At 46.0% G+C, this 14,859-nt stretch overlaps 1 protein-coding gene across 1 annotated transcript; it reads right to left on the minus strand.

The window, feature by feature from the left end:
• Positions 1–502: 502 nt before the first annotated feature.
• On the minus strand, positions 503–14,324 carry OAZ2 (ornithine decarboxylase antizyme 2). Its single transcript, XM_020983693.2, is given in 6 exon segments — positions 503–1,783; positions 2,096–2,181; positions 3,094–3,269; positions 4,757–4,837; positions 4,839–4,914; positions 14,224–14,324. Coding segments are annotated over 6 exon segments (570 nt in total). The 5' UTR covers positions 14,244–14,324; the 3' UTR covers positions 503–1,652.
• Positions 14,325–14,859: the final 535 nt, after the last annotated feature.

Genomic DNA, 14,859 nt, shown 5'->3' on the forward strand with positions numbered 1-14,859 from the left:
GAACCAGTAGAAGCAGCCTTCTACTTTAAGGACATTTTTAGACCTTTTCTTTTGAAGATCTTTAAGCAGTAATGGAAAGTCATTCAGGCTTTGCCTAAAGCTAATCCTTTGGGCATTAATCCCCATAGGTAGGGGTAAGCCAGGTGTTCAGAGCCATTTCCCATAGGGTGACCTCAAGTTATGCCAGAGCTGCTGTGTATATACAGGTCTCTCCAGAGTACCACTAGCAGTGTGTTCTGGACCCTTAATCTCCTGAGCCTGGAGAGCATAAATGGGACCCTAGAGACCCTAGGCTATAAGGACAGGAGGCCAGCTCTTGCAGAAGAACTGTTACTGTTTGCAGGGTAGTAAACCATGCACTCAACCCTTGTCCCTCCTCCCAGCCAGCTAGAGGATCTTCCAATCCATTCTCTGACCTTACTTTAAGCAGAAGTATTAAAAGAGCCACTATTAATCAGTAGCAGGTCACATTGGCAGGGGGAAAGAGAAGAGAAAGCAACCACAACTTTAAACCAGTTTATTGACACAGTAACACAACACACTCTTACCACCCCCACCCCCCCAAAAGGACCGACCCAGTTCACCAGCTTGGATGGGTCAGACCAGCTCCCTGCTCACTTACTCTCTTCCCCTTCTCCCCAACAACAAGCTCTTAAGTGAAAACAAGGGTGCAGGCCACTTCTCTGTCACTTAACTGCCTTCTACTTCCCACCTTTCCCAGACTGGGTAGGGCAGAGGACTATAGTCTGAGTCTGATCTGGGGAATGGGAGTGGGGGAGGGGGCAGATAAGTATGTCACTTCATCCGAAGTATCACCCAGCCCCACTGAATAGTTTTTCCCTTCTCCCAAGCCGGGAGTTGCTTTCTTAGCTCTCCAAGCCTAGGAAGGAAACATTGGGATCCCAGGCCAGCAGCCAGGAGTGGAAACCCCTGGTGCTGGCAAAAGAATTGAGAGCCAAGAAGCCTGGACCCTAAATATAAATCCTGGTGGTAGGAGGGAACTTGAATGCCCCCTTATCAACTGCAGTGGTAGCACTGAACAACGACTGCTAGACCAAAAGCCAGGACAGCACTCAGCTGTAAAGAAGGGTCAAACCAGAGACTGGTGTTGCTTATTCCACGGCAAATGTGTATACCATATGGAAAGGGGACTGTAATGAAGTGTCATGTAAAAAACAAAAAAAGCTACATCTCAAGGGATATATCAGGGGGCCACTCCCCAAGGGGCCCCAAAAGTGATGGGCTAAGAGCAAAGAAAGATACCCAGATCTTTAAAAGAAGAAAAGACCAAAAGCAGGGGAACTAGAGCCTTACGGTGATGCCCACCAGCCCTCCAGGTGGCTTGCCCCTGTGCCTGGACAGCCGCTTGCTATAGGCAATGCCACACAACGCAGTTTAAAAAGCTTCTAACGCCAGTTCATAAACATCTTCATTTACTATTGGTGATTACATGTGGATAATATGTTTATACTGTTCTTTATGGAAAACACATTTCAACGAGCCAACTCCGAGAACACAATTAGGAGACCCTCACTTTGAGCCCTACAGCGTCCTTCCCTTGGCAGCATGGAGCCCCCTCCACCCCAGGGCTGCCTGTCCCTCCCTTAGTCCCCCGCTGTGGCTCCTGGTCAAAATGGCCTCCGCCATTGCGTCTAGTCCTCATCAGATGAGTTCTGGTCCAGGGGATAAACCATGAACATCACGTCTGGCCTCGAGGGGACACAAGGATGGCCTGGACGCACAATCTCAAAGCCCAGAAAGCTGAAGGTCTTCAGAAGCGGAGCTGCAAAAACAGAGCATAGGGGGCCCCAGTGAGGGATGCAGAATGGGAGCTCCTCTCCCACCTCCTTCCTCATCCCCACCCCTACCCATACCAAAGGAAACTGAAGATGAAATGTCCAAAACATAACAGTCCTCATGTCTTTCTGGTATAGCACACTAGGATCCTCCTCCAGTCTTTTCAACACCCAGGGTTTCTAGGACTGCCAACAGCAACCAGAACCCTAACCCTCCCAGTTAGCCACCACTCATCCCCCCCCTTACATCCCTAAAGCCCACTGGGAACCAGCTTTTTGGGTCCACTTTTGCTGCTCACCTCTGTCCTCCCGGCCCTTCCTGAAGCAGATGAAGACATAGTTCACTTTCATCTTCTCTTCAGCAAACTCCAGCAGTGCTAACAATCTGCAGTGGATGGTGCCCAGAGGGTATTAGTCTTGGCCAAAGGCCCACACCTCCTAGGACCCACTAAAAACTTCGAGTTTTTTCATCCTGGTGAGCTATGGAGGTTCTAGGGAAGGGCTCCTGTTTTAAGGCCCTGGGGACTCTTATTCAGGAAGCCCAGCTTCAGCTTCTGAAGTACAGTGGGGAAGAGTGAATGTGAGATGGGAGTCAAGAAGGAAGACCCCGATTCAAATCCCACCTCTGCCATGACATAAATGAGTCTCAGTTTTCTCATCTTTAAAATAGGAATAGTACCTACCTATTGGGTTGTTGTTAGGATCAAATGAGATGATTATGTATATAAAATGCTTTAGCAACATGAAAGCACTATATAAATGTCTGCTTGGTTGAATCTTTGTTGATAAATGAGAGCCCTTCACTTTGAAGTAAAATCAGTATCTCTGGAGATGAAGTTCAGCACACATAGCTTGAGCCTCTTAGGAGGACGATCTTAGGAGGCCATGAGGAGCCCCGCAAAAGTGTTTCTTAAGGGCTGTGCAAAAAGCAATTCACTGGGACTGTCTTGAACAACTTGGAGATTGCAGGAAACTTAGCTACCCCAGCTCTGGACCACTGGATCTACCCAATGTTTCTCAGCAGTATTGTCTACTTATCAACATCACAGACAACTCAGGTAGAGGATTTATCTGGTTAATGTGATAAGGATCTCCTTTAATTATAACCTGCAACAAGGCATACATTACTGGGTAGAGATAACCTATTGTAAATAACACAGACAGTAAAGATTTAGGAAGCCCAATACTGGGGGAAGAAGGCTAGCCCCAGACACACAGGCTTCCCTTGGAAAACTAATTCCCACCTAACCCACAGCATCACCTTCAAGGAGCAGCAGGAAAGCCACTCACTCCTTACCCTTCTTTGCTCCCATCAGCTAATAACCCATCTGGGATTTCCACGAACAGGCTCTGGCTGGACAGGACTGCATCCCAGGAAGAGACCTTCACCTCAGTGACCTCATACTGGAAGTGGACAATGTGAGGCTTCCCATCATGTACTGGGAGGTCCTGGGTCACAGTGAGCTTCTCGTCCTAGAAGGGACATCAGGAAAGAGGGAAAGGTATCTGCTATCCTAGGCCACAGGATCCTTCCTCCATCCTCTACAGCAAATGTTTACAGAGAGGTCATCTTGGCCTAATCTTAAGTAGAACAGCCAATACAAGAGCTGTGCCCAATTCAAATTAAGCAGTTGCTCAGTCTCTTAGTTTAGCCAACTGCTTCCCATTGGGGAGAAAGAGCTAGAAACCTTTGAGGGAGCCTCCACAGCAGGACAATGGGGCTGGACTACCAGACTTGGGCACCATAGGTTACTGATGTTCTGCCTTGACTGGATCTCTCCCATGGTGTTCTCAGGATGCTCCTGACCTAAGGCTCACAGCAGAGTGGGGCCTAGGATCCACAAGACTGCTAAAGAGAAGGTGCTATGACTAAACTCTTCCAGCCATCCCCCAGACCCATGCTGTCACCTAGCCTGCCCCTGCTGAGAACACCTTTCAATCTTCTAGTCTCACGCTCAGAAAATAGCCAAACATGGCCCCAGGCTTCAGTCACTGAAGGAGGGAGCCTAAGGCTAATACATTAGCTCAGCTCATTAAATTCTTGTTTGTTTGGGGTTTTGGGTTTTTTTTTTTGGCAATTGGGGTTAAGTGACTTGCCCACGGTCACACAGCTAGTAAGTGTCAAGTGTTTGGTCTGAGGCCGAATTTGAACTCAGGTCCTCCTGACTTCAGGGCCGGTGCTCTACCCATTGCACCACCTAGCTGCCCCTCATTAAACTCTTGAAAATAGGATCATACTAAAGTAGGTATCTAAGCCCAGGAAGTGAAAGGGCTGTGAAGAACGTCTCACTCAGATCTTTGCAATGGAAACAACCAGAATGTCCAAGGCAAAGAATAACAAAACTACAAGGTTCCCCTGGGTTTGTTTCTATTTTGGTTGACCTGGAGTCAATTTGGTTTAACCTGGGCCTGTAGCCCTTATACAGCCTGTCAGATCCCTTCCTCAACCCTGGTTTTCTTTCAGGAAAAGCAGGTGGATAAGTTCCTAGACGGCACTTATCTCACCTCACCAACCAGTCCTTGATACTCCATTTCTAAAGTGTTGGCTAGTAAACACTGGAAAGATGGCATCGAGCACTAGGCCTCTTAATTAGCAAGGTGTGCATAGGATTTGAAAGTGAACAAGGCTGGAAAAAGCTTTTAAGGAAGCCCATCTAATGACCTCCCACTTTTAGAGAACTCCTTACAACTGAACTGACCCAACACAAATTCTCCCTAGCCTGAGGATCAGTGATAATTACTACTTCTACAGCAGCCAACATACTCGACCTAGCTACCAACTACCATGAAAGTTAACTTTTTCCTTGCCTTATTCAGTTCTAATGTAAAGAAATAGACTTGGTAATGTGTTTCTAACCCTCAAAGGAATTTATAACTTTGTTGATAGCATGACAAGAACACAGCAGAGTAGAACAGCCCCTGGACCCAGTCCCAACTCATTTCCCCATTGACTCTCTTACCTTATATATTAGAGCTGAAAGAGAAGGATCCCTGCCGCCCCCTCGCCCACCGGGGATCTTCAACAGTGGGTGAGGGGCATCAGGAGCACCACAGAGGCCCTGGAACAATGTGCCTGCAGCACTGAAGCTGGGGACAGTTACTCAAAGGTAAAACATTACTGGAAAAGAGAAGAGGTGGAGAGAGAAATGAGGTTAGCTTAAAGATTTACATGACACCCTGACCTACTGTTATCCAACCCCTGAACATAATTCTCTCGTACTTAAAATTTTAAGTCAAACTAAGCCATTGTCTTCATTGCTTCACCCCTGGTTGCCAGCCCTACTTCCGTTTTCTTTGGTGGGGGGAGGTGGCCTTGAGGAAGCCAGCCTTCCTGTGGAGGAGAAGGGAGGCCCCAGGAAAGCCTGGAACGCTGCCAACAGAGACTGGCTGGAGATGCCTGACCAGAAGAGCTCACATCTCTGATAAACAAACATCTACAAATAGATTTCTCAAAGGGGCAGCCAGCTTTCAAGAAGAACTTGATCCAGCTTCTTACATGGCAGACAGAGAACTGAAGATGGCAGGCCCAGCATGCCCAAGAAAGAAGGGATTACAATCCCCCCCACCTGTGTTGTTATCCAACACAGGCCACAAAGACTACAATGGCTGAAGTTAAGAGGAATATGGGATCACGAAAAAACAGGAACCAAAGCCATATTCTTAAGAAGAGCTAGGTACTCATTACCAAGCCTCCTCACCTAAGCCAGCAGAATGGGAGGTAAGAGAAATCATTTGTCCAAATCACTCAGAAGTCCAAAAGCCAAATCAAAACTAAGAGCTGAATTTACAGCCTAATTGCTCCACACAAGGCATCTGATGCATCACCAAGGCTTTTTCTATAAGGACCTGGGTTCAGTCTTTCTGCTTTACCAAATTCTGGCTGAGACATGCAATAACGGTGGAATGAAGGATGACTATAGGGGTGCTGGTGGAGTCCAATCAAGCTTAAGATGAAGACCCCCCCACACACACACACACACAGAGATTAAAAGACATAGTAGTTTAGTATAACGGAAATATTGGAAACTTAGAATCAGGAGATCTGGGTCCAAATCCTGGCTCTGTAACTTAAAAGCTGTGTATGAGCATGGTTGTTACTCAACTTTTCTGCAATTTAGTTTCCCCATTGGTAAAACAAGATATTAACAAATACTTGCACCACCTACTTCACAGTTATTATGAGGAAGTAGCTTTATAAACATTAAAGCACAAGTTTAATGGGAGTTATTAAAGGGTGGCTAAATAGGAAGGAAGGAATGCAGTATGTCAGTTAACAGGCTTATCAAAGGCAGAAAAAGTCTGGAGAAGCCTGTCTTAATGACATGCAGAGGGTACATCCAAGACTCCTGATGAAACGGACCCACAATGAACCCAGTTGCTTTTTTCACGGCCAGCTGGATGACTCCTTCCATCAACAGCTTACCTCAAAGCCAGCTGCTGTCAAATCAGGCACAGGCAAGAGGCAAGCCAGGTTCTCCTATACACATACGTGCCACCTGACCACTAATCTGTCTGTCCTCCTGTACCCCTGATACCCACTTCCTAAGCACAAGCGCCTCATGAAAACTCTAACCAATTCATGGGAAGAAAGAGTTGCCTCACTTGAAATTGCATGATACAGTCAGGCCTTTGCATTAGTTCCACCTTGTGGAAATGGTCCCTTGGTCCCCAACACTACAAGCTTTGGTGGAATCCCCAAGTAGTGAGTGGCTTTTTTTTTTATTGCTATCACTACCAGCAGGGCCACATCCTGACTTGGTCTGAGAAAATAGGTGACCAAATCCTAAAGCCTTCAACGATATAGCCTGATTCAAGAGGTCCAAGACCTCAAGAATCTGACTGAAGGGCAGAGGACATCTGGGAAACATAATTTGAAAAGGTACTAGACCAACAGGTATCAAGGAACAAAAGGCAACTTGCAACATCAGCCACTCTCCAGGAAATCCTCTTTCATTCAGACCAAACCCCAGCCTAGAATACAGCATCACCTACCCAGGCCAGAAAAGTCATGGCAAAGCACTTTGCTACACAGACTGTTCTCAAGAACATAGCTGTTTTCTCTTGAGGTCACTGGGATAATATGATTCCTTCCAAGTGGAGCCACTTTTAAGAGACAGAATAATACAATGATTATCCTGCTCTGGTAGGAAAAAATAAGGCAGCCTAGTGCAGCGGGCACAAAGCTGGATTTGGAATCAGAGGATCTCGATTCAAACCCCACCTAGGCCCTGTGGGACAGAGCAGCCACTGGACCTTTCTGGTTCAACTAAAATGAGAAGGTTGGACTAGATGACCGCTAAGAATCCCCTTACCTCTAAATCTATGAGCTAAGATTGGCTTTCCCCCCAAAACAATGAGCCCCCACAATGTATGATTATTTGCCATTCATAACGAACCACCTCTGATGGCATGTAGGTTTATCTGTTTCACTCTAGCAAAAGCAACTGATGTTGGCAACCTGGATTAGGGGGTATATATTCAGATATTAAGACAGGTAACTTTTTTTTTTCAGAAAAGGCCCAAGATTATGGAGTTCTTTGTAGAATTTCAAGCTGGAAGGAATCTAAGATCATAAAATTTCATCCCCTAATTTTACAGATGAAAAAAACAGAAGCCCAGAGAGGTAACATGAAACTTGTCCAGATCCCCACCTTCAAGAGACTTTTTTTCAAAAATCTTTGAGAAGGTAATCTGTATCAACAGCATTATAGCTTTAAAACTGGAAGGGACCCCAAAGGTCAGCTACTCCAGTCCCCTTATTTTACAGATGAGTAAACTCAGACCAAAAGAATCATCCCAGATATTCTGCCAGTTCCCTCCAAATCACAGAAACCCTTTCCTGAGCCAGCTTGAATAGCACAGGCCTCACCAACTCACAGGCTCAGCCACAAGGTTTGGTTCTCAGTGTTCAGAAGTTTGGTTGACTAATGGTGGTAACAATAGGGTCAGTAGAAGAAAGAACCTTTTTAGGTTCAATAGTCCCTTTGTCCTTTAGTTTTATGAATTCTCTACTCTTCAGCTAAAGTAAAGTTTATACTGTGATAACAAGTCATTTAGTTCACTTCTCTTACTGCAACTTGAAGATGGCTGAGAACTATCCCGGAGATTCTTCTCTGCTTCCCCACAGTCTACACAAGCTTCAGACATCTCTCCAGAAAGCCAACCTGGAAAAAACCATTGCAGGCCCCCATACCAAAGCCATTTCCAGTCTCCTAAGAGAAACCGCTATGGTTTTGGATGAACTACAAAATGAAGGATCACAATTAATCAATAATTAAGTCTCTTTCATTATATAAAGTGTCTGCGATTCACCCCACCTCCCACCGGCTGTGAACTGCTTCTCTTTCAAAAACTATTTTCATTTCTAAAATAGATTTGTATTGTAATTAACTTAGTAGCAGGACAGAAATTTAAGGTCATGAAGGCACCCCACAATCCTTTTTTCTGCCATAATTAACTGTAGTGTTCAAAAGTAGATTCACTGTTTATGGTGGGATTAGGTTAGGCAGTATTCCAGTATGGACAAGAAGGACTTCTGTAGCATAAATTGTGATTCCTGAATACAGGAATGCTGCCCTTCACAAAACCCATAGTTGGTTAGATTTCACACATGTTGAGTCCTGCTTCTAACTGGCCTAAAAGTTCAGCCACTTACAATCCTGCCTGCTCCACTGTGAGGCTTTTAATCTTTCCCACAGAAAGGGTGATTTGAGAGGCTCAAATCATGAGATCAGGGGGATTAAAGGCCAAATTTATCAGCCTAAACTTAAACCCCCAATTGAGCCCACCATGATTTTGGAGGCACCACTAAGACAAAACACAAAGCCTCTGGAAATGAGCATCAGGAGGCATTTAGAACTCAGCAAGTCAACCTGGAAGGAAGTTGGGAGATGAAAGTCAATTGGTTACCAGCCTTTTATTCTCCCAGTTACACTTGGGCTGTATCCTGAAAAATACTCCTTGGAAATGCTACTCTGGTACCACATGCTGGCAGCTTTTATTCAAAACCTGCCTGCACAGTCCTCTGAGGAGCACAGGTTATGCTATTTTATAGCCCAGCTACAGAAACTGACTTTATGTAACGAATTCCTGGGGAAAGTCATGTATAAATCGTATTTGTGTAATTCAATTTGTGTTGCATTTCAGATGCTCTAAGAATTTGCTAGTTAAACACAGTCACACAGTGAATCACTCAATAAAGCAAAGAATCCTTTGTTACATGAAAGATCAACCCCTAAATTTGCTTTATGTCAGCCTAAATTTTTATATTTGTTTTGCTTAAAGCAAGGTGTACCCAACACATAAGGCCATAAACAGCATTATTGGTGTGACAGTGTCATGATACAGAATTCATTCTAGAGCTATCTTCTATTCAGCCATATCTCAAAGAGTACAATACTCAGTTCCAAATGCCCGATGATTTGCTCTTTATTATTCCACATTTGGAACATTATTTTTCTTGGGTAAAGCAGTACCTGTTCTTTTGAGGTTTCCATTACCTGCCACAGGAAGGCTGGATGACCCTGGCAGTCAGATACCACATCAAATGGGAAAAAGGAATACATCATCATTCCTGGAATTGTTCATTCTCCCTCCAGAATTTCTTAGGTATATGGCTCCCACACACCCATATCCCTGGGATCTATCACAGTGGCTTTCCCCCATGTTCCAAGGTTCCCTTCATTTAGCTATTTTTACTTGAAACCAGGGTTGCCTCCTCCAATCACTGGTCCTGAGACAAAAGTAAAGACAAACACATCTAATGTTGCCATGTGGCCCAGCAAAGAGTAACAGAATGAAGGGGGAAGAGATGGAGAATGTGACCGCTACTGCTAGGGAAGGGGCACACAATTAAAGTGCTTTTTGCCAATTTCCCTTGCAAATGAGAAAGGGTCCTTGGGCAGAAGCCAAGCCTAAGTCATTTCACCAAAGCTACTCTGTTCCAAAGAAGCCTGCATGCTAAGCACTGTTGTGGAGGAAAACTATGACATCACTCCCAGAGCAATCACATCCAAAGCAAAACTAGGGTTTGATTCTCTCTGTGAAATCTATTTGTGGTGACAGCTGAAGAAGGATTTCTGTGCATCACTAACTAGACCTTGCTCCTGAGAAGGGTTATTTCCCTGGGGAAAGAAATGCTCCTTATTGAAACTGCTTGCTGTTCCACATCTTTTGCAGAAGGTAGTCACAAATATTGCCAAAGGATAGCAGGTACTTAAGTAATTAGGACCTCAAAGAGGAACTTGATTTCACTTGATCCCAGGATCCACTAACTGTGGTTTACACAAGCAACACAGGCTCTTGGCCCCAACCTCCTTTCCCAGGTCCCTGGCTGGAATTCACTTCATTGTTTACATAGCACCGAAGGCCTAAAAGATTTTTTTTTAAAGGCAGCTATATTTCATACAAAGTCTTTAACATTCTGTTGCTAAGAGAAAATTTTTACCTGGTCTGTTCCTATCTAGTAACATTTCACACCCACCTACTTAACAATTTCTGGACTATACCTTTTAAAAAGACTTTAGAATCTTTTGAACCATGGAACCTACTTCAAAGCAGCTTAAGAAGGTATGAATTACTGTTGTTTTTAAAGAAATACAAATTAATATCTACCCCACCCCCATCCCACTCCCCTTTATATATTACTGAGCAGCTCTCAGAAGCTAAATTTGGATTCATTGGCAGAGTGGGAAATGCTATTAATAACTCACACAGTTTTCTGAAGTACACCTCCAATTTGGGGGGCTTCTTGACAGTTCCAGGATTGAATCTCAAAGGGATAACCTTGAAGGCAGACACTAACAGAGCAAAGTTCCTGCTTCCAGCAAGGTTGCAGTGCCAGAAAAAAAAGGAGAAACTTCTCCTTTTCTAGAAGGCAGAAACTCTATTTCCCAGGAAGCCATTCAGTGAAGATTGTTTTGTCAGGCAATTGATTTGGCCCTATCCCTCCCTCCCTCCAAATGCCACACAAAACAACTTAACAAGGTTCCTACCAGGACAAGGCTTCATTGTACAGATGGAGAAACTTGGGAACTTTTACACCCAAATCACAACTAGTCTCTTCATGCACTCACCCTGCATGATAAATGTAACTGTCATCTAAACCAAACTCACTCATCTACCACCAGATACCAAGTCCTCCTCTATAGTCAAGAAAGACTCCAAACCTGATGAACAACAAATTTGCTCATTTAAATTACATCCAAAAAGCACACAATAGGCACTTAATAAATGCTTGTTGGATTATATTATATACCTATGCCTCTTCCCCTGTAACAACAGGAATTATGACATTTCATAAGCACCAATCAGACAGGAAAGGAAAAGGAAAAGTCTTGTTTTCAAAACATAACACAGACTGCCCTGCAACTTCTTCCAGGAAACCTAACCTCCACCTCCTGGGTTTTTCACAGGGCCAGGCCAGCCAGAAATCTCATCCCTCCCCACCCCCAATGGGAGTTCAATTCCCAGCCAGAGCTCTCAGTGGATACCAAACACCAAGAACACTGACTGGGAAGAATATCTGGCTCTTATCAGAATCCCTAGTTTGTACTCTATCAGAATTCCTTTTAGAAAGAAAGGGGTGGGCCAGAAGAGACTTGTAGAAAAGCTACAGAAATATAACTATCATAATTCAGAGCAGTGAGACACCCCCTTCTCATACATACACACACCTAACTCCTAAGTGACAGTGGGTGAGCCTAATTTAAACATCTAAACCTAGGCTCTTGTTTAGCACCCCAGGCTCACTGTCTTTCATATATCCAGCCTCTTAGATCACAAATACCATCAGCAAACAGCATCAGAAGGGTCCTTAAATATATCCTATCCTGACAGATGAAGCAAATGAGGGCCAGAAAGATAATTTGCCCAAGGTCATAAAAGTAATGACAGAACACTGAGCATGAGGCCTTAGAAAGTCTGTGGTACCTCCTCATGTAATGCTTTATTCCTACAGGTCTCACCTCGGGAAAAGCTCAGTCTCTCACCAGTCTAGAGAGTTAATGAAGGGCCCAAAAAGGCCGCAGTCTCCCAGCCTTCACTAAAACACTGCCCTCAACAACACCTAAGGTTCTACACAAAGGAAAGCTGGCCAGCCAAATCCTAAACAGGACTAGAGCCTAGTAGGTTTCCCCACTTCCTTCCATCCCTGGAGAAGGGGACACTTGGACCTTTTGCTTCTTTCACACTGGCAAGCCAGCCTCCACCACTCTTTAGAAGTGTCCTGGGTCCTCAGAGCCTTGCAGGGTTCCCCTACTTCCCTTCATCCCTAGAAGGGGCAGCTTCCCCCCCCCCACTTTTCACCTTCTGCTTCTCTCACATTAACACACCAACAGCCTCCACCACCCTTTAGAGAGGTGTTCCAGGTCCTTAACTGGCCATCAAGCCTCCCTTCAGCCTCTCTGAGAATATGGATGAAGAGATGAAAGTCAAAGGGATGGATAAAGAGAGGCCGGAAAGAAGCTGAAGAACAAAACTATAGAATAGGTATGTGAACAGAAGGAGGCTAGGGGCAGCTGATGGGACAAAATCGTCTGAAAACTAACCAGGAAACTGACAAGCTTTGTTTCTTCTGGTGGCAAGGAAATGGGTGGGAGTGGGCTAGGCTGGGAGACTAAGTGAAAATAGGGGAAAGGTAGCTAAAAAATCTAAAGAAAGATTGGACAGATGTTTTTGTATATCATTCTGAGAAGGAACTAGAAGGAACAAATAAGTCCTGAAGAAGAAGAAAGAACCCTTGAATAGTGTAGGAGACCTGCTGCAGGTGAAGCAACCTAAAATAAAACAGTAATAAAAGGCTGTCAGTGAGCAAAGGGTTGAGCCCAACTAAGAAGCCTAGGGGATCAGACCAAAGTGGTAGAAAATGTGAAATAGGGGCAGTGTGGATATGGGAAGGTCAGAACCAGTGTGAGTGGGGAAGGGTGCAAAGATCCAGGTTGAGGAAGGGGTTAGGTAAATTAAGGCCTGATTTAAATGAAGAAATTAAGTCCAATTTGAGAGGTCAGCTCAAATCTAATATAAAATGGGCTTCAGGGGACTGAATTCATTTGAGGAAGAATAAGGCCCAGTTGAAAGCTTGAGTTCTGAGGCCTATTCTAGAGGCAAACTGGGAAAGTAACAAGTTTGATTTTGGGTGGAAAATACCAGGTTCAGGGGTGCAACAGGAATCCTTTAAGGGAGAAGATTTGGGCCGAGATGGCAAATGGGATAAGTTTAGTGTGGAAAGAGGCAACCAGAGTCCAGTTTGTGCAGAACTAAGGAGCTATATGACCTAGGATGGATAAGCCCCAAATTACCTGATCTGTTTGGGCCTAATTTTAAGAGTTTTGCTATACATGTTGGGGAGGAGGTCAGGGAGAAACAGGAAGTCTGATTTAGGTAGAAGCTTCTATAAGCCAGGTTTGGGGAAAAAATGGCACATGACTTTAGGAAAACTGGGTTTGGTGTAGTGAAAAAACTAGGATCTAATTTTGAGAAAGTAAATGGGGGGTAGGGCATTACGAGTTCAGAGTCAGAGGACCCTGTTTGAAGGGACCCAGTATTGGAGAGAGGAGAACAGAAGGTAGATCCTGATTGGAGGGCTGATGTCAAGCTGGGGTTCAGTGGAAAGGAAAAGACCTGTAGGTATGGAGATCATATGGAAGGGAGAAAGGTGGACAATGGAAGTGAAAAAGCCCAGTATTCACTTGGAAGAATGAATGGGTAAAATGGGATCCAATGTTAAAGAGCTAGAGATGGAACCTAGCTCAGAGGGAGGAGGGACATGGGGCACGATAGAAGGAAGAAGAGAATACAAGGACAGAAGCAACTTTAAGGGGGGTCGAATGTAGGGGGAGGAAAGGAGGACCAAGGCCTGGTTAGGGAAAGGCCTGTTCGATGTTTTCTATTTGTGTGTGTAGTTTTGGTTTGGTTTTTTGGTGGGGGAAAGGAGGTAGGGATGGGGACCTGTTACGAGGCAGGAAAGGATAGAGCCGTGTAGCCTTTAAGGGAGGGATGGAACTAATTGGGGGGGAGTTTAGGGAGGAAAGCTAGAAATACGGTAAGGGAATAGCTTTAGAATGAGAAAGGAGAAGAGTGGCAACCCTTGGTGGGGAGATGGGGCCTAGTTTTGGGGGGAGGGGAGAATGGGGCCCAATTTAATGGTTAGAAATAGATGGAACGTGCTTAGTTGAGAGAGGTGATGCCTAATTGGGGAAGGGGAGTGAGGTGAGCCAGGTCCGGGGTGATCCACGGAGGAAGGAGGGGGGTTAGAGGCTTAGGAGGGAGAGATTCTGTTGGGGGAAGGGAAATGGATGGGGCCGATTTGCAGAAGGAGGGGGGAGGGAGAGGGATAGGGCCTGGTCCGAGGGGAGGGGAGGGAAAGGGTCTGGGCCGTCGGAGGGCTGCCAGGACTTAGGGGGCGGCGAGCCGGGCCCAGGCCCGTTACCTGTCCTGGGTGTTTATCATCCTCGGCTGCTATGCTCAGGGTGAGAGGAGGAGGTGGCGCCGATGCCGCTGCCGATGCCGATGCCGCCGCCGCCGCCGCCGCCGCCCGCTGCCACGCTGGGAGGGGGTGAGTGGGTGGAGGAATAGGTAGGTGAGCGAGAGTGGGTCAGGCGCAAGGCCAGTCACTGCGGGCTAAAGTCCCTTTAGCGGCCTCGGGCCGAAAATCTCCTGCTGCCTCAGTGAGTGCCTCCCTCCAACTGACCCTCCCCGGCCGCCACCGCCACCACCGCCGCTGCTGCAACCGCCCCGCCCCCCGAGCCTCCTAATCTGCATGTCCCCACCCCCGCTCCCGCCGCGCGGTGTCCTGGGAAACTGGGGCCCCACAACAAAGGGCAAAGCACCGCCCCTCTGCGCGCAGGCGCAGCAGGGATCGGCGGACGGGGGCTTCCCTGCTTGAAGCGCCGGTGGCGTACCTCAGCTTTGGGTCGGAAGAGGCCTGAAGGAGGTGATGTATTTTTGTTTCTGTTTCTGTTTCTGTTTCCTGAAGAAACCATAGGCACCACCCCCATCTCCACGAGACCCGGGCTTTATACGTCGTGTCCTGGGGGTGAGCCCGCAGGGGATGGAAGGACTGTCT

This window comes from Phascolarctos cinereus, unplaced genomic scaffold (assembly GCF_003287225.1).
Source record: "Phascolarctos cinereus isolate Bilbo 61053 unplaced genomic scaffold, phaCin_HiC Scaffold_3;HRSCAF=262, whole genome shotgun sequence".
NCBI lineage: Eukaryota > Metazoa > Chordata > Mammalia > Diprotodontia > Phascolarctidae > Phascolarctos > Phascolarctos cinereus.